This window comes from Salvelinus namaycush, chromosome 5, assembly GCF_016432855.1.
Source record: "Salvelinus namaycush isolate Seneca chromosome 5, SaNama_1.0, whole genome shotgun sequence".
Classification (NCBI taxonomy): Eukaryota; Metazoa; Chordata; class Actinopteri; order Salmoniformes; family Salmonidae; genus Salvelinus; species Salvelinus namaycush.
This window is the reverse complement of record NC_052311.1, coordinates 54,561,018-54,578,619: the sequence shown is the minus strand read 5'-3', so window position 1 is coordinate 54,578,619 and position 17,602 is coordinate 54,561,018. Positions and strand designations below refer to the sequence as shown.

The 17,602-nt window shown below is 44.5% G+C and overlaps 2 protein-coding genes across 5 annotated transcripts; both read left to right on the top strand.

Annotated features, from left to right (window-relative positions):
- The first annotated feature begins 28 nt into the window (after positions 1-28).
- Positions 29-5,821, top strand: LOC120048501 (zinc finger protein 384-like). 4 transcript variants are annotated; one of them, XM_038994531.1, is made up of 11 exons: positions 29-226; positions 997-1,061; positions 1,189-1,387; positions 1,488-1,604; positions 1,710-1,876; positions 2,102-2,178; positions 3,080-3,304; positions 3,768-3,935; positions 4,190-4,268; positions 4,405-4,563; positions 4,749-5,821. In XM_038994531.1, the coding sequence occupies exons 2-11, from the start codon at positions 1,002-1,004 to the stop codon at positions 5,145-5,147; spliced, it is 1,650 nt and encodes a 549-aa protein (XP_038850459.1). In that variant the 5' UTR covers positions 29-226; positions 997-1,001; the 3' UTR covers positions 5,148-5,821. The 4 variants fall into 4 exon arrangements, with proteins under 4 accessions (XP_038850459.1, XP_038850458.1, XP_038850461.1 ...); XM_038994530.1 differs by having other exon boundaries at positions 2,084-2,178; XM_038994533.1 differs by lacking the exon at positions 3,080-3,304 and having other exon boundaries at positions 30-226.
- Positions 5,822-6,527: 706 nt separating this feature from the next.
- On the top strand, positions 6,528-14,865 carry gnl1 (guanine nucleotide binding protein-like 1). Its single transcript, XM_038994529.1, has 12 exons — positions 6,528-6,782; positions 7,686-7,839; positions 8,504-8,640; positions 8,924-9,075; positions 9,386-9,457; positions 10,045-10,237; positions 10,385-10,489; positions 10,830-11,012; positions 11,206-11,384; positions 11,789-11,990; positions 12,203-12,343; positions 12,905-14,865. The coding sequence occupies exons 1-12, from the start codon at positions 6,710-6,712 to the stop codon at positions 13,168-13,170; spliced, it is 1,857 nt and encodes a 618-aa protein (XP_038850457.1). The 5' UTR covers positions 6,528-6,709; the 3' UTR covers positions 13,171-14,865.
- The last annotated feature ends 2,737 nt before the right edge of the window (positions 14,866-17,602 follow it).

Sequence of the window (17,602 nt, the reverse complement as noted above, 5' to 3'; positions counted from 1 at the left end):
TGACATCACCACACACTCAGAGAGCTTTGTTTCTTCGCAGAGTTTAATCGACCTTCTTCGAAGGAAGTGCAGCGCAGACAAGCGACTCCATAAGAAAGAAAAAAAAATTGAAAAAAAGAAGAGAAAAAACTCGGTGAATTTGTCAAATCTAAAAGATTTGAACAGAGTTTCTGAACTGTACCGGGCTACGGGAATTCCGGGAAGGGAGCACGCTCTGTTAGCACAGGTAAATACTGTTATTTTTTTCATAATCATAGTATTTATCTTCCAATTTGAGCGACTTGTACCCGACGAGTCTCTTCTCTGTCTGGACAGCCGGAAGTCTGTGCGAGATTGTTTTTTTTCTTCTCTCACCGCTTCAGTTTTTTTTATCCTCGATTTTTTTTGGGTGCTTTGCTTTTTCTATTTTCCCAGGCATCGAAGAGCGCGAGAGTCAGATAACATTGCTCTCGTGGTTTTATTAGAGCGTCTAGCTAACTGTAAACGCCTAGCAAGGAATTGAAATGCACTTGCAGTTCACAAAATTGCTAACAAGTAGCAACCTAGACATCTTATTTGTGTTCGAATTATTGCTAGCTACATTGTATCACCACCCATCACCAAATGAATTACTTTGAAGGGGAAAACACATGTAATAGCGAGCTAGCACGGTCCTCCTTCCCATGCAACCACAACAATGTACATTTACAGTAGGCAGCTAAATTACCTAGCTCGCCTTTAACAAGTCATACTATTGTCTAACCCGGGGGCATAATTATTGTAATATATGTCCAAATATTTCAGCTATCTAACCAAATGAAGTACCAACATAGTTACCATTATTGTTTCATTAGCTAGCTAATGTATGTGAAGTGACATGTAAATGATTTAAGATTATTGTCGCCCAAAGGTGTCAGTCGGATGTGCAAGCAACATTGTAGCCAATTTTATTTCAATTGATGAGTGATTAGCTGTTTGGCCTAGTGGTGATATGGCGGTGTTACTCTTCCATTGCAGAAATTATGGAGGATTCCCATTTTAACTCTCAGTACTTCTGGTCCCCTGTGCCTGTACAAGGACAGGTACGTTTAGTGAAACATTTCTGTTTAAAATGTTAAAGTATATTGCAAGTGACACCTTTGGATTATAGCAATTACTCTTTTTGGAGTTTGGAATTTTGTAACAAGGATTTCTATCTCTCGCTGTCAGATTGAGAACGCCATGTTCCTGAAACAACTGAAGGACCAGGAGAAGAACACTTCGTTCCCCTCCTCTCATTACCAGACGACCTTGCTCACTGTCCCCAAGCAGGAGGGAGGGGGGCAGGGCCAAGGGGGTCACCTACACCCCCCTCACACCCAGAACATCACTGTGGTGCCTGTACCTTCCACTGGTATCATGACAGCAGGTGTGTGTGTCAACTGTTAGTGTAAAATTGCTCACACTTTTGCATTGTCTTTTCCCCATCTGTCTGTTTTGTATCATATTTTTTTCCTCTCTCTCTGCAGCGGGTCTGGTCATCACAACCCCTCAAGGCACGCAGCTGGTCTCTCCTGCCTCCTCTCAGTCCTTCGTCTCTGGACATCCCACCACCACCATGATTGTCTCTACACTGCACGCTCCAGGTAACACACACTCACACGATTGTCTCCACCCTCCATTATCCTAACACTGAAAAATACACACTTCACTCACGTACTGTCAGACTCTCACACACATTTTTCACTTAGATAAGAAACAGGAAGGTGGAACCCCCCAGGTGGCCGTCATGTCGACACCCTCGAAGCGAGGCAGGAAGAAGAAGTCGACACTAGGGAGGGCGGGGCCTGCCGGTGGCCACACCCTCTCCGCCGGAAATGAGGCGTTGATTCTGGCTCACTTGGCGTCGGGAGGGCAGGTGAGACAGTTACCATAGTAACTCCAGAGTAACCAAAATAAAAGCTATTCCCACTAAAACACTTCCAGACATTTCCAGACTAAGCTCAGGCTATTAATTTCCAGACTAAGCCTTGCCCATCTCAAAAAAAGCTCATGTAGACTTTTACAACAGTGTGCCTTTTTAATATGATGAATGTGATTCTAATGTTTGTGTGACATTTGATAGGTGGTTATGTCTTCGCAGCATTATACAACTGACCCGTACGACCTCGCCAACGAAGATGAGAACCACAGCGGGAAAGACTGCAACAAGACCTACAGGTACGGACCTACGGCGCCACAGAAGGGCCAAAAAGCACCTGTTGTGCTGTGCATCCCCATAGGAATGTGAAGCTGTGGAATGCTTGCACACCCGTATGTCTGTATGTTGTAGATGATAGAGTCAGGACAGAGAGGTTAGACACGGGCTGTGGATGAACACTAGGTGCTGCTGGGCACGGGCATTTCTCTCTTTCTCTCTCACACAGAAACGACTCCACTGCATGCTGTGGCAGCGCACACACCTGCTTAAATATTTCACTATGTGTTTGTACCTGCACTCTGGAACACAATGTGTGTTTTCTTTGCAGCATGGACACACACATTCTCTGCCTCCCTCATGCATCTGCCCCTCACACACACGCGCATCCCTGCACACATTGGACACGCACTCCTTCGCCTACTTCTGTCCTCTATCTTCCTTCTTTCTATCTCTCCTTCATACAATGTTTCCCTACTTTTCAAGCTATCTCTGTTTGTCTTTCTATTTCTTGCTTCAGCAGAATCTGCTATTTTTCCTGCTGTTTTCACTGATTTCCCCCTCTTTATCTCTTCCCCCTCCCTGTCGCTTGTTTTTTTTCTTCACATTCCTCGTTCATTTCATCTGCTCCCTTGTTTTTATCTTTCTATCCTGTTGTCTTTTTCCTCTTGCTCTCTCCCTTTGTTTTCCACACTTGCTGTCTCATGTTTCACCCCTTTTTTTGCATTCTTCCACTCTCTTCCTCTCCCTTGCCCATCTCTCATGTCCCTGTCTCTTTGTCCTTGCTTTTTGTATTTTCATCTCTCTTTCTCACCTGCTCCTGCCCTCATTTCCTTCATCCCTACCTCTTGTCTTCCCATTCTCCCGCTCGTTCTCCCCTCTTTCTCCCCATCCCTGGTCTGTGTGTCTGTCTCTGTCCCGTAGGTGCCGGATGTGTGCTGTGACCTTCTTCAGTAAGTCAGACATGCAGATCCACTCCAAGTCTCACACAGAGGCCAAGCCCCACAAGTGTCCCCACTGCTCCAAGTCATTCGCCAACTCCAGCTACCTGGCCCAGCACATCCGTATCCACAGCGGGGCCAAGCCCTACACCTGCTCCTACTGCCAGAAGTCCTTTAGACAGCTCAGTCACTTACAGCAGCACACACGGTACTGCTCACAGCAGCTCCACCTGACCTGCTCTACCCTACAGGCTTTATCTAGCCTGCCCCCCTCCCCTCTATTGGCTGCTAGCACTGTGTGTGTGTGGAGATGTCTGTGAAAAGGCAAGACGCAGGCTGTGTGTGTGTGCTCACGATTGTGTGTGATCTCTACTTCAAGTCCCTCTTTGTCTCTTCAGTCTGTCTGTTTGGTGTCCTTACTCCTTCACTGCTGCTTCTCCCTTGCGCGTGCACACACTCACACACACACACTTACACACAAGTTTGAAAATAATTTGGGCCAGAGTGGAATACTGTTATGTTTCAGAGAAACGTTGTGATTTTTTTTAGAAGTCAGGCACTGAGTAATAGGGTGTTTAAGTGTGCTTTTTGTTGTTGTTCTATCAATCAAGGTTTAAAGAAAAGCAACACTGTTCTCCCCTCCTCCCTCTATCTTCTCTTCTTGCTTCCAGAAACCACACAGAGTCCAAGCCCCACAAGTGTCCCCACTGCACTAAGTCCTTTGCCAACTCCAGCTATCTGGCCCAGCACATCCGCATCCACACAGGGGTGAAACCGTACACCTGCTCTTTCTGTCAGAAGTCCTTCAGACAGCTCAGTCATCTACAGCAGCACAACAGGTGAGGGTGATGTCCTACATATCTGCCCCTTTCTCTGCGGGGGCCTTTCAATGGTCTTTTATTTGGGGGCATTTCAATGGTCTTTTCTCTGTGGGGGGGCCTCTCGATAGTCTACAGTGGCTTCCTCTCCGTCTCCCTCATCTGTAATGGTGGGGATCACAGGATAGCTGAAAGGAGAATATGGCGGGTCCATTTACATTTCTCCCCTCTCTCTTTGCTTCTTCTTACTGGTTGTGTTTTCCATGTTTCTGCAGGATCCACACAGGAGACAGGCCTTATAAGTGTGTTCATCCGGGCTGTGAGAAATCCTTCACACAACTCTCCAACCTACAGGTGACTACTATCCATTTTCTTTGGTTTTTGTTTTTTATTCCCAGTGGTGAAAGCTTAGTAACACTGACCCTTAGTAGTAACAGTCTTACAAATACCCATTTGAAGATTAGTCCTGAACGGTCCTGTTCTGTTCCAGTCCCACAGACGGCAGCACAACAAGGACAAACCCTTCAAGTGCACCAACTGTAACCGTGGTTACACGGACGCGGCCAGTCTGGAAGTCCACCTGTCCACTCACACGGTCAAACACGCCAAGCTCTACTCCTGTGGCCTCTGCAACCGCACATACACCTCTGTAAGAGAAACACCACTGTTAAGGCACCCAGCATGTAGTAGTCACAGACCTTTAACTTTCAACAGACATTTTCACAGGCTTCAGACAGTGTGCATGTCTGTGCATAGTGTGTGTTTGTGCACACTTGTCAACTCTCGCTTTAACCCTCTGTATTCTATTCTCAACCCTCTGTATTCTATTCTCAGGAGACGTACCTGTTGAAACACATGCAGAAACACAACTCAGACCCGCTCACTGCAGCGGCGGTGGCTGCTGCACAGCACTCTCAGCAGAACCAACAGAACCAAAGCCATACCCAGAACCAGGGAGGTTCTCATGGCCGAGGAGAGGTCACCGATAGTGGGGCAGACCGAGCCGGAGGACAAGGTGGAGGTCATGGACAAGGACAGAGCCAGGGGCAAAACCAGGGTAGCTACTCTCAGGCAGAGACGGCATCCTGCCCCTTTGACCTGCACCAGTATAAGACAGTCGCTGCAGGGGACATCCAGTTCAAAACAGTCAGTGTGGCGGACCTAGTGACCCACAAGGACCTCTGTCTCACCGTGGCTACCTCCACCATTCAGGTGGAGCACCTAAACTCATAGGGGTAGGAGGGAGGAGTGGTAGAGACAGAGGCCTATGGACAGACTGGATAAAAGCAATACAGGGGGGATATAGGAAGATGTGACTGTGCCTGAAAGGTGGGTAATGGAAGAGGAAGTTAAGAGATGTTCGAACAGAGATGGAGTCTGGAAATAGAGGACTTTGTAGTTTTTTGTACTCGTTTATCACTTTTATTTCATTATGCCTATGTTTTTGTACTACTCTTTTATAATGGATGGCTAGTGTATACCGTTGGTAAAGGAGTGTTTCTCTGTCCGTCACTGCAATGGTGCGGAAGAGACACAAAATGACAGGGAAAAATGGGTGAAGAAGAGCGAATGTTTTCTATTTTTTTTATCCTCCTACTCCCTACAAACACAACTTTGATTATGGTCACATCCGTGAAGTGTATAACTGAATCTGACAGATAACTGTTTAGGTACATTTTTCAACTTTCCCACAGATACTATCAGGTTTTGATTACATCATCATTGTCATGATGGTTACTGTAATCTACCTTGTAAAATTTGCTCACAAATCTTTTTCACTGGAAAAAAAGGGAAGTAGGCTCTGTTTTCCGTTTCTGTAAAGAAAAAAAGCTTGCAAAAGTATATATTGATATACATACCAGTGTATATGTGTGCGTGTTAAAAATAAATGTATAATCCATACTATATAACACTTTGATATTTACCCTCAGTCCACAAGCCAATCATAGAGCCCTGTTTACCTCACCTGACCCTGTAAGAACTGGGAAGTGAATGTGATCAGCTGGTACATGTTGTATGTAATCCTTGTAGTATTTATTTTTTTGTGACCTAAGAATATCATTGTTATCCAAATATATTCTGACTACTTCCACTACTGTTATACTAAAGTGTATGAGCCTTTACAAATAGACTGATACATATGAAAATACAGTTTTCCCTTATCAAACAATAAACCTCACTGAAGTCCAACAATTTGCCTTTCTCTGTCCCTGTAACACATTGTGCACTTGCAGTAATGATAAAGGTTAATTTTGAAGATATCAGCATCAGGCTGTGCATGATGCCATTTAATTTATTGTAACGACAGATGTGTTAGTTTGAATGACACTGAATGTCACATTTGAATATGACAGCTGTAGATGTAAATTTGCCCCAATGCATGTAAGGACTTGGCAAAGTTGGCAGTGTTGAGTGATGTGTCATGCAAATAAGACCTGCATCACAACATCAGCGTGAGCAGTAATAGTGGAATCGGCGGTTTACTGTGTGGACTGTACCATTCTTTAAAAAAAAAAATTCTATCCATATTAACTTGCCATGTCTTGTCAGACAATGATTCAAAGCATGACATTTACATTGTTTAAAAAATAAGTAAATATAAGCTGTGTAATGACATGTATTACCATTGAATGTTTTTGTAACTTAGTCCCAAAAAAAATCTGCAGTGCCGGATGGCGTCGGGTGGTTAAAGTGTAGGAGTCGAGAAACTTCACGATAGTAAATAACGACGTTACTGTATTTCTGCCTTAGCTAACACAAATCCACACTACGAAACTGTAATTTTTCATTCAAACATGCCTCGGAAAAAGCCGTTCAGCACCAAACAGAAGAAGAAACAGATGCAAGTGAAACGGGAAAGAAAGAGAGGTAACGTGAGCTGCAATGACAGAAAGTGTGCGTGCCGAAAATGCTAACGTTAGCTAGCATAGCTTTTCATTTTAGTAACTTGTACGAGGAGAGTTGGGTAACTTGGCTAGTTAGCTCTGCTTTCAGGAACAATAACACTGTCATGTTACCCGATATATTTTGGACGAATTAGCTACAAATAAAGAATAGGGACGTCATTATTTTTGCCATAACATGTGTGCCTTGTGTATTTGGGTCTTTCTAGCAAACGTTAACTACCTTGCTTGCTAGCTAGCTAGTACCTTGCTTGCTAGCTAAAGATGTGACGACGTTATAGAGCTAGCTATGTGTGTGACCTTATCGCTGAAATTGTATTGCTGGCGTCATTCATTGCCATTGGTGGAAAAGTATTGATGCACAGAAATCAGCATCACTGTACTACACTGGTATTGTTTTCACTTTGTGTAAACTCTACTGCGCAGACTCGCTATCAAATTATGTAGGAACGCTAGCTTTCTCAAATTGAGGGAATAACAAAAGGTGTTGGACAACAGCTAGCACAACAGCTAGCAATGAAAATAGATTTATTATGAAAACGTCCACTGTCAATTTATTACATAGGGTTAGTATTGAGACGATTACCACATTTATAGATAGCTATGTGTTATGTAATGTAGATAGCATATATTGTATGTAAATGCATGTACACTCGATTCTAAAGTAGAACGTTGTGGAATATGGTCTTTGGTACCAAGTGCTGACATAGAGGGTAGTTTTCATTCTGTCCACTGTATGTTTATGTTCCAAATAGCACTATATCACCTATATATAGTGCCCAAGAAAAAGTTGTGCACTATATAGGGAATAGGGTGCCTTTTGGGAAGGGTTCAATGTAAGCCTCTGACTATGATGATCTCTCCTCAGGTGAGCCAGGCTCAGGGCCCAGCAGCCGTAATGCCAGTGTGGAGCGGGGGATGGACAGGGAGAGGCAGTCGGACACCTCAGATAGCGAAACCACAGATGTCAGGAGGATAAACCAGCAGCCCGGCATCAGGGAGGGCAGATACGATCCCAATAGGTGAGTTACCAATACATTAGCATAGGTAATATTTATCTCTGGTCCAGGGGATTACATGCGGCTTACTGATGCAGACGCTGAGCAAGCCACACGTAACACCCTGGACCAGAGCTAATGTAATACTACATCACCTGCAATAAAACTAAACATGTGTGTTATTGCTGGGCTTGAACAAAAGCCTGCAGACTGTATGGACCAGGATTGGTGACCACTGATAGCTAGGCTCATAAGGCTCTCACCAGCTGAGTGGGTTTCTGTTTTGTCAGATATCATCAACAATACCTTTTTGGAAAACATGTCATGATTGCTGTATGAACTGATGCCTGGAACAGTGGGAATTCCCTGGAACAAACTGAAGGGTTAATGGAAAAATATTAATTAGAGCATTGTCTGGGTCTGTAGATATTAAAAGTAAGAGGCCGAAAGAGACTAAGTAAAAAAAAATGAGAACATGTTACTGTAGGAATCCTGAACCATGAGCAAAAAACTTTCAGACAGAGGTCAATGGTAAATTACAGAAACTGCTGTTGTCAGAACAAACAACCATGTCACACACACCTGATGTTCATGACTCTGCACACAAATGGTTTTGTGTCCTTCACACACTCACCCTGCCCAATTCCCCCCTCTACACACAGCTATACTCATCTCTCTGTCCATTCAGGTTCCGTCTGCACTTTGAGAAGGAGAGCAGAGAGGAGGTGGAGAGGAGGAAGAAGCTTGCCAGAGAGAAGGTTCTGGACCAGATGTTAGACAAAGACCTGGAGGTTGACATCAACGACATCTACCCCACTGAGAAAGGTCAGAGCTCCTTGACCCTGAGCCTCACAACAACCTCTTAATGCTGTTAAATAAAGGTTCTGTCTCAAATGGCACCCTATTCCTTATTTAGTACACTCATTTTGACCTAAGCTATATGTGCTCTGGTCGAAGTAGTACACTAATAGGGTGTGATTTGATACGTAACCTGTATCCTGAGCCTCTCAATGCTGTTAAATAAAAACCCAATCTAGTGTGAGTTTTGACATGGTCTTTTCACTTTGTGTCACTGTTTGACGTATCTGCCACTGACCTCCAATCTCAGGTCTTGAGTTTCCGCGGCGACCTCCGTGGAATTATGGGATGAATCGTGAGGAGCTGCTGAAGAAAGAAGAGAAGTCATACCGGGAATATCTGAACGACCTGCACTCCAGAAACCCACCTGGATCCCTCAGCCACTTTGAGCACAACCTGGAGGTGAGGAAACGATATATTCAGAACCCTTTATAAATGCTCTTCAGGGAGCTGGTAGCCTTGAGGTTAGTGACCGGCTAGTTACGGGGGGCTGTATTGTGTCAGCAGAAAGGTCCATTTTGATGGATAATTAAAGAGCTATGAATTCTACAATATTCTATAAACTTGAATGAATCCATTAAAAACCACCTCTTTCTCTGACACTGAGCAAAACCTAGGGTAGGTAAAACCTAAATACTCTTCACATAACTTTACTCTTTATACCCTTCCTTTCTCCCCCTCTCTCTTTCTCTCCCCCCTCTCTTTCTCTCAGACGTGGAGACAGTTGTGGAGAGTGTTGGAGATGTCCGATGTGATCCTGCTCATCGTGGACATCAGGCACCCGGTGGGTAATCTCTTTTAAACTCCTCCTACTGTCATTATCTGCTACTAGTCATGTACCAGTATCATTATCAACTTACTACTGTCACCATGATAATGTAATTAATAGTTACTATGATGGCAGGTAGCCTAGTGGTTAGAGCGTTGGGCCAGTAACCGAAAGGTTGCCAGATTGAATCCCCGAGCTGGCAAGTTAAAAAATCTGTCGTTTTGCCCCTGAACAAGGCAGTTGACCCACTATTCCCCGGTAGGCCGTCATAGTAAATAATAATTTGTTTTTAACTGACTTGCCTAGTTAAATAAAGGTTAAATATAATACATAAAAAGGATGGTTTCATTATGCTTTGAACCATATGGTGAAATGCATACATAGAGTATCCACCAGGTGGAGCCACAGACAGGGTAAGTTATAGGTGGTCAGTACCATGTATAACTTGACTATGTTCATGACTATGTTGCTATGGGCCCTGGTCAAAAGTAGTGCACTATATAGGGAATAGGTTGCCATTTGGTACGCGGTCTATAAGTCGTTTGCCAGACCGAGCATGCATGTCTTAATGAATGTGTTCCTGGTGTGTCCCTCCCATGCAGGTGCTGCAGTTTCCCCCAGCGCTGTACCACTACATCACTGGGGAGCTGCAGAAGCAGGTGGTGGTGGTGCTGAACAAAGCTGACCTGTGTCCCCCTCCGCTGGTGCTGGCCTGGACACACTACCTCCAGACACAGTTCCCCCACCTCCACTGTGTCTGCTTCACATCACACCCCGGCCAGCCATACAGCACAGGTGGGTGGGAGTGAGGGTGGTTGTGCTGAAGCGAAAGTGATACACAAGGCGAGGGACAATGATGAGAGCTGATTGTAGCTGTTGAACTGTGTACTTGATCACCAGGATAACCTATTGCACTGTCTGTATCTGTCTCTGTGACTCTAGTGCTTCAGAAGAAGAGGATGAGAAAAAAGGGTACATGTGGGTGGGGACATGCTGGAGGCCCCACCCACATCCTGAAGGCGTGTCAGGAAATCACAGCAGGAAAAGGTTAAAGGGACCCACCCACCTGGGTGGCATAGTACCTATTTCACACATGTATTGCTAACCATGTAAGTCTGTAATGACTTAATGCTTTGGCCAGGTACTTTCCATAGCATCCATAGCATAGCGAATTACTGTTGAATGAAGGATTAGTGTCTTCATACAAAGATCTGTGGGTGCCGGGTTGTAAGGGTATATCATAGAAGAACCAACACTGAATGGAAGTAGTCTTAAAATAGGCTGAAGACAAGTAATGCTCCTTCCCAATTCTCCACTTTTTTTCCCAGAAGTGTACAGAATGATTGGCTGTAGGGAGTGTTCACCATTGTTGCCCCCCCTCTTGTAGTGGACTTGTCCAGCTGGGAGAAGAAGATCCAGAGAGATGCGGTTGCTATGGGATCAGAGGGAGAGCAGTCAGAGGAGGGGGCGGACTCTGTTCTAGTGGAGCACCAGAGTGATGTTGCCATGGAGATGAGCAGCCCCTCCCAGGAGCTGTATAAAGATGGCGTACTCACGCTGGGCTGTATAGGTGAGCGGCCATGTTGGAAGCTTGCTTTCCTACCTCCAAATCACTAATCTGTCGTCACTGATTAGTAACTTGATAAATTAAGTTATGCTTGTGTACCTCAAGGCTTTGTTCCCCCACCAGCCCCCTATGGCATTCAGAAATGTCTACTACAAAGGGAATATGAATATACGTCTCTCTTTCCCTCCCTCCCTAGGCTTCCCTAACGTGGGGAAGTCATCAGTATTGAACAGTCTGGTAGGTAGGAAGGTGGTGAGTGTGTCTCGAACCCCCGGCCACACCAAATACTTCCAGACCTACTACCTCACACCCACTGTCAAACTGTGTGACTGCCCTGGACTGGTCTTCCCTTCACTAGTCAACAAACAACTACAGGTAACTGAGAGGAGGGAGTGAGTAGGGTGTATGTTTGTGTGTGTACTATGTCCTCCCATTCCCTAAGAATCCCAGGTCAAATCACTTTTTGGTGACAGCCTGTGGAGGAAATGTCTTGGAGAGTAGAAGAATAACTGATATTCCCTCTGGCCATTTGAAGGCTGTTTTTGGAGTAGAATCATAATCCAAACCACTTTTAAGTCTCAACTACTGCGGAGAGCTTTGTGTATAAAAGCAATCATTACTCTTCAACCCTTTTCAAACTTTTTTTCACTCTATCTTTCTCATCATGCTTTACTCTTTCTAAACACTTTTTCTCCATTCTTTTGTATCTACGCCTCTTCCTCCATCTCCCCCTCACCCTCCATTTCTCTCCCTCCTCTTATCTGCCCCTTTCTCCCTAGATCCTAGCTGGTATCTACCCAGTATCTCAGCTGCAGGAACCCTACAGTTCTGTGGGTTATCTGTGTGAGCGGACCCCCTTCCTGTCGGTGCTCAAGCTCCGGCACCCCAGCGTGGAGGGCCCACAGCATGCACCCAAGGGGGGGGAGAAGGAGAGGGAGCAGGGGCCCGAGCACAGCTGGACAGCCTGGGACGTGTGTGAGGGTAAGGAGCACCTCCAGTCTGGCTCTAGAACCTCTGGTCTGGTTCTAAACTGTTGAAACACGCCCTCTTGTCTGGATGTCAGGGAGACATCCAGACAATTCTCAGGAACAGTTGAAATTATAATACAATAACAATTTATCGGTTTTTGTTTTCTGTCCCTACCCCTCTTTCTCGTTCTCTCTTCTCTTTCTTTCTCCTTGTCTGTCTCACAGCCTGGGCGGAGAGGAGGGGTTATAAGACAGCGAAGGCAGCTCGTAACGACGTGTATCGGGCAGCTAACAGTCTGCTGCGGCTGGCCGTCGACGGGAGGCTGTGTCTGTGCCTCAGACCACCTGCATATAATGATCAGAGAGGTCAGTACACAGGTCATACAACTATCAGAGAGGTCAGTACACAGGTCATACAACTATCAGAGAGGTCAGTACACAGGTCATACAACTATCAGAGAGGTCAGTACACAGGTCATACAACTATCAGAGAGGTCAGTACACAGGTCATACAACTATCAGAGAGGTCAGTACACAGGTCATACAACTATCAGAGAGGTCAGTACACAGGTCATACAACTATCAGAGAGGTCAGTACACAGGTCATATAACTATCAGAGAGGTCATAGACCGGTCATGACAACCAGTGAGGCATCAGGCATATCACTTCATTACTACTGTACAGACAACAGAGACTCATATTTAAAAGGGAAGATAGATCGACACGAATGTCGGCCGTGAACAGTGGGCACGCAGGGGAAGGTCAAATCCCAGCAGGTGATCTACTGTGCACGGCTGATGTTCATGTTGATCTGGTTTCCGACCTTTAAACTGATGACTTGGTCTTTGTACAAAAAACATGAAGAAAAATGTTTATTTGATTGCTTGATTGATTAATTATTCAACCAATGGATTTGTGCTATACAGAGCAGTGGGAGTCCCACCCAGACCTGGCAGAGATCATCGCTCTACAGGGACGGAAGGAAGAGGGGGCAGGAGAGAGGGATGAGGAGGAGGAGGGGGAGTCCAGCTCTGAGCCGGAGGAGGAGAGGGATAGGGATGCTGATGATGATGATGAGGATGGTGATGATGAAGATGAAGGGTTTGGACACCCAGCAGTGAAAGAGAGGAAGGGGCCAACCAGCCTCACAGTCAATATGTTCGATGTCCTCCGGGAAAACGAGTGCGAGTGAGGGAGAAAGAATACATTTTAAAAAACAAAGTGCTTGATCTCACCCTACACTCACTGCACCTTCATTCCATTTTCCTTTCCTTGACTTGCATTCCTTTTACATTCTGACTCTTCTTTCCTCTATTCTCTCTCCCTGCCCCTTCCCCCTCCCAGAGGTTACTAAAAGCACTCTGATATTGTATAAAACATTTTCATTTTTCCATGCTGTGCCTCTGCTCTGCTTGTACACCCATGCAGCTGTACTTAGACTGCATTTAGACAGGTAGCCCAATTCTGATCTTTTTTCCACTAATTGTTCTTTTGACTAATCACATCCTATCTTTTCACATTCAATCTTTATCACAGCTGATTGGTCAAAAGGCCAATTAGTGAAGGAAAGATCAGAATTGGGCTGCCTGTCTAAACTATTGTAGGATTACATTTGTTTTGTTTTTATCATTTTCCTGCATGTAGGATTTTACTTTTATTATTTCCCTTAAAGCTGGTAGGGGCATTGTGGTGTATTAATCGTTGATTGGTTTGTGGCCTCACAGCTGAGATGCCAAAGGTCATTAGACCCCAGAAATGTAATGGCTTGAACTGACAGGGTTATGGATTCCACCTCATGTTGAAGGTCACACAGTCTAAATGGGGATTAGACATTGATGATGATGTCATCCACATGGGACTTCCATTTGGCTGCCAGTGCAGATTTATGACATCACTGTCTAATCCTGGTTGATTTCACTGTGTACAACAGTATGATCGTACTTCGGTAGAGTCGGGATGTGGTGGATGTGTGGAATTCGGCATTCCATGCTGCTTTCAGTGGTAATAATCATTGTCAAACCCATTTATATGATTCTACCCAATTCAGTGTTCTATTTTAGGGTCCACTAGGGACAGTGTTTGTCAATCCTGGTGCAGCCACTCACGTGCAGCACTGTATCATGCAAAGCTGACTGACTGACTTGAAAAAGAGAGAGTTTGGCAACTGCGGTTTCAACCAAAAAGCACTCTGATGTTCTGAGATGCTATCACATGGTTCCATAGCAGCCAATATTGACCAATACAATAACGGTCCTGTTATTGATCCTAAATTATACCAGTTACGCAAACCAGCTGAGTAGCTAGAATTTAGAACAAGAGTCTAAATACTGGAAGAATGGAACGACATTAATGTTGGTCAAACTTCCATCTCTATCTCTCTATGGCTCTGTTCTAATGTTACAATCTGTCAGGGCTGGATTATAGTGTGCTGTTGCCTACTGTTATACCTCATTGTTCCTGTTCAACTGTATTACATGTCACTCTGAGGGAACTACAGCGCAGTGCTGCGTTACCATGTAACAACATGCACTGTTCTGGTCTATACCAATGGCACACTTAGAAATATACACACTAGGGCCATAGGTTTTTCCTGTCTGTGTGACTGATCAGGAAAAACTCTGGGCCGTAGTGTGTCTAAGCAACAACTAGGGACCCAGCAGAGTTTTTCCTACCCACGTGACCAGGAAAAACTCCTGTCCCTAATACACACCACTCTGGTTTCCGATATAGAGATAGATGTGTTAATGCTCTTTGTTTGAATGATTAAAACAGACTTGTGAGTGTTTGGATTGTGTATTTGCTGCATTCTTTATTTCATTCCTGGTATGCTCAAATGACAATGAACTGGACTGCTCTCTGCAATAAAGATAATCCATGGAACAAGGTCTGTCTTTTTATGACAGGCTCTTTCTTCACACAGGATTTACTTTAGCAATCATATAAGCGGCAATTTGGGATTGGTATATACATTTTTGAACTTTTAAATAAATTATTTATAGTCATTGATTCTTGATAAATATAATGTATAAATGCCTAATGAGCTTATTTAAACTGTTTTACCCCATCCCTCAGCTGTCAATCAAAAAAGTGGCGGGATGCTGTGTTGTTTGAATCTCAGATTGCCCATTTACACTGGCACACAAAATAAGTACACTAGGATACCACCTTTTCAACAAGTCAGTTTGTATAATTTCTGCCCTGCTAGCACTGCCCCGGTCAACTGTAAGTGCTGTTGTTATTAAGTGGAAACCTCTAGGAGCAACAACGGCTCAGCCGCGAAGTGGTAGGCCACAAGCTCACAGAATGGGACCGCAGAGTGCTGAAGCGTGTAGCGAGTAAAAAATATTCTGTCCTCGGTAGCAACACTCACTACCGAGTTCTAAACTGCCTCTGGAAGCAACATTAGCACAATAACTGTTCGTCAGGAGCTTCATGAAATGGGTTTCCATGGCCGAGCAGCCGCACACAAGCCTAAGATTACCATGCGTAATGCCAAGCGTCGGCTGGAGTGGTGTAAAGCTTAATCACATTGGACTCCGGAGCAGTGGAAACGCGATCTCTGGAGTGATGAATCACACTTCACCATCTGGAAGTTCGATGGACGAATCTGGGTTTGGCAGATGCCAGGAGAACGCTACCTGCCCCAATGCATAGTACCAACTGTAAAGTTTGATGGAGGAGGAATAATGGTCTGGGGCTGATTTGAATGGGAAATCAATGCTACAGTATACAATGACATTCTAGACGATTCTGTGCTTCCAACTTTGTGGCAACAGTTTTGGGAAGGCCCTTTCCTGTTACAGCATAACAATGCCCCTGTGTACAAAGCGAGGTCCATACAGAAATGGATTGTCGAGATCGGTGTAGAAGAACTTGACTGGCCTGCACAGAGCCCTGACCTCAACTCCATCGAATACCTTTGGGATGAATTGGAATGCCGACTGCGAGCCAGGCCTAATCGCCCAACATCAGTGCCCAACCTCACTAATGATCTTGTGGCTGAATGGAAGCAAGTCCCCGCAGCAAGGTTCCCACATCTAGTAGAAAGCCTTCCCAGAAGAGTGGAGGCTTTTATAGCAGCAAAGGGGAGACCAACTCCATATTAATGCCCATGATATTGGTATAAGATGTTTGACAAGCAGGTGTCCACATACTTTTGGCCATGTAGTGTATTAGTGACCATGATATTACACCATCAACGTCAACAGTGAAGAGGCGACTCCGGGATGCTGGCCTTCAAGGTAGAGTTGTAAAAAAAAAAGCCATATCTTAGACTGGCCAATAAAAAGAAAAGATACAGTTGAGCAAAAGAACACAGACACTGGACAGAGGAACTCTGCCTAGAAGGCCAGCATCACGGAGTCGCCTCTTCACTGTTGATGTTGAGACTAGTGTTTTGCAGGTACTATTTAATGAAGCTGCCAGTTGAGGACTTGTGAGGCGTATGTTTCTCAAATTAGACACTAATGTACTTGTCCTCTTGCTCAGTTGTGCACCCGGGCCTCCCACTCCTCTTTCTATTCTGGTTAGAGACAGTTTGCGCTGTTCTGTGAAGGGAGTAGTACACGGCGTTGTATGAGATCTTCCGTTTCTTGGCAATTTCTTGCATGGAATAGCCTTCATTTCTCCGAACAAGAATAGACTGACGAGTTTCAGAAGAAAGTTCTTTGTTTCTGGCCATTTTGAGCCTGTAATCGAACCCACAAATGCTGATGCTTCAGATACTCAACTAGTGTAAAGAAGTTTTCTTGCTTCTTTAATTGCAAAAGGGTTTTCTAATAATCAATTAGCCTTTTAAAAGGATTAACTTGGATTAGCTAACACAACGTGCCATTGGAACACAGGAGTGATGGTTGCTGATAATGGGCCTCTGTACGCCTATGTAGATATTCCGTAAAAAATCTGATATTTCCAGCTACAATAGTCATTTACAACATTAACAATGTCTACACTGTATTTCTGATCAATTTGATGTTATTTTAAAGGACAAAAAAATTGCTTTTCTTTCAAAACAAGGACATTTCTAAGTGACCCCAAACTTTTGAACCGTAGTGTATATTTGACTAAAACATCATTTCAAACCTTGCTTACATTTATTTGTCCATGATCACATGTGTATCTCTATTATGCGTGGGAATACTGGGGAACAGACTCCCCAAAAAATTTAGCACTTGGAGCTGATTTCCTGGTGTTTTTACAATCCTTTATGTTCAACGATAAAAATAATAATACTCAGAAAACTTGGGGGGCCAAATAAGCCACCCCCGGGCCAAGTTTGACTGCCGTTGGGGAACCCTATGTAGGCTATCATGTTGAAGCAGAAAGTCATCTTCTGAATCATCATCCACACTCTCATTATAGACGCAGTGGCGGTTCTAGACCATTTCAACTGGGGGGCCAAGCTGGGGCCAGTTGTACTGTTAGAGGGGCCAGTTACATTAGACGTTATTGTTGTCATCGTTTTCTTCACTGCATTGCAGGCATTAGCAGGCAAAAGACCATGTTCATAATCATCATCGTTGCTACTGTCTAATAACGGATGTAAAAAAAGAACGATAGCAAAAATTAGTTATGTAAAAATTATTTCATACTCCCCCCTGACCCCCCCCCCCCAGAACCGCCAC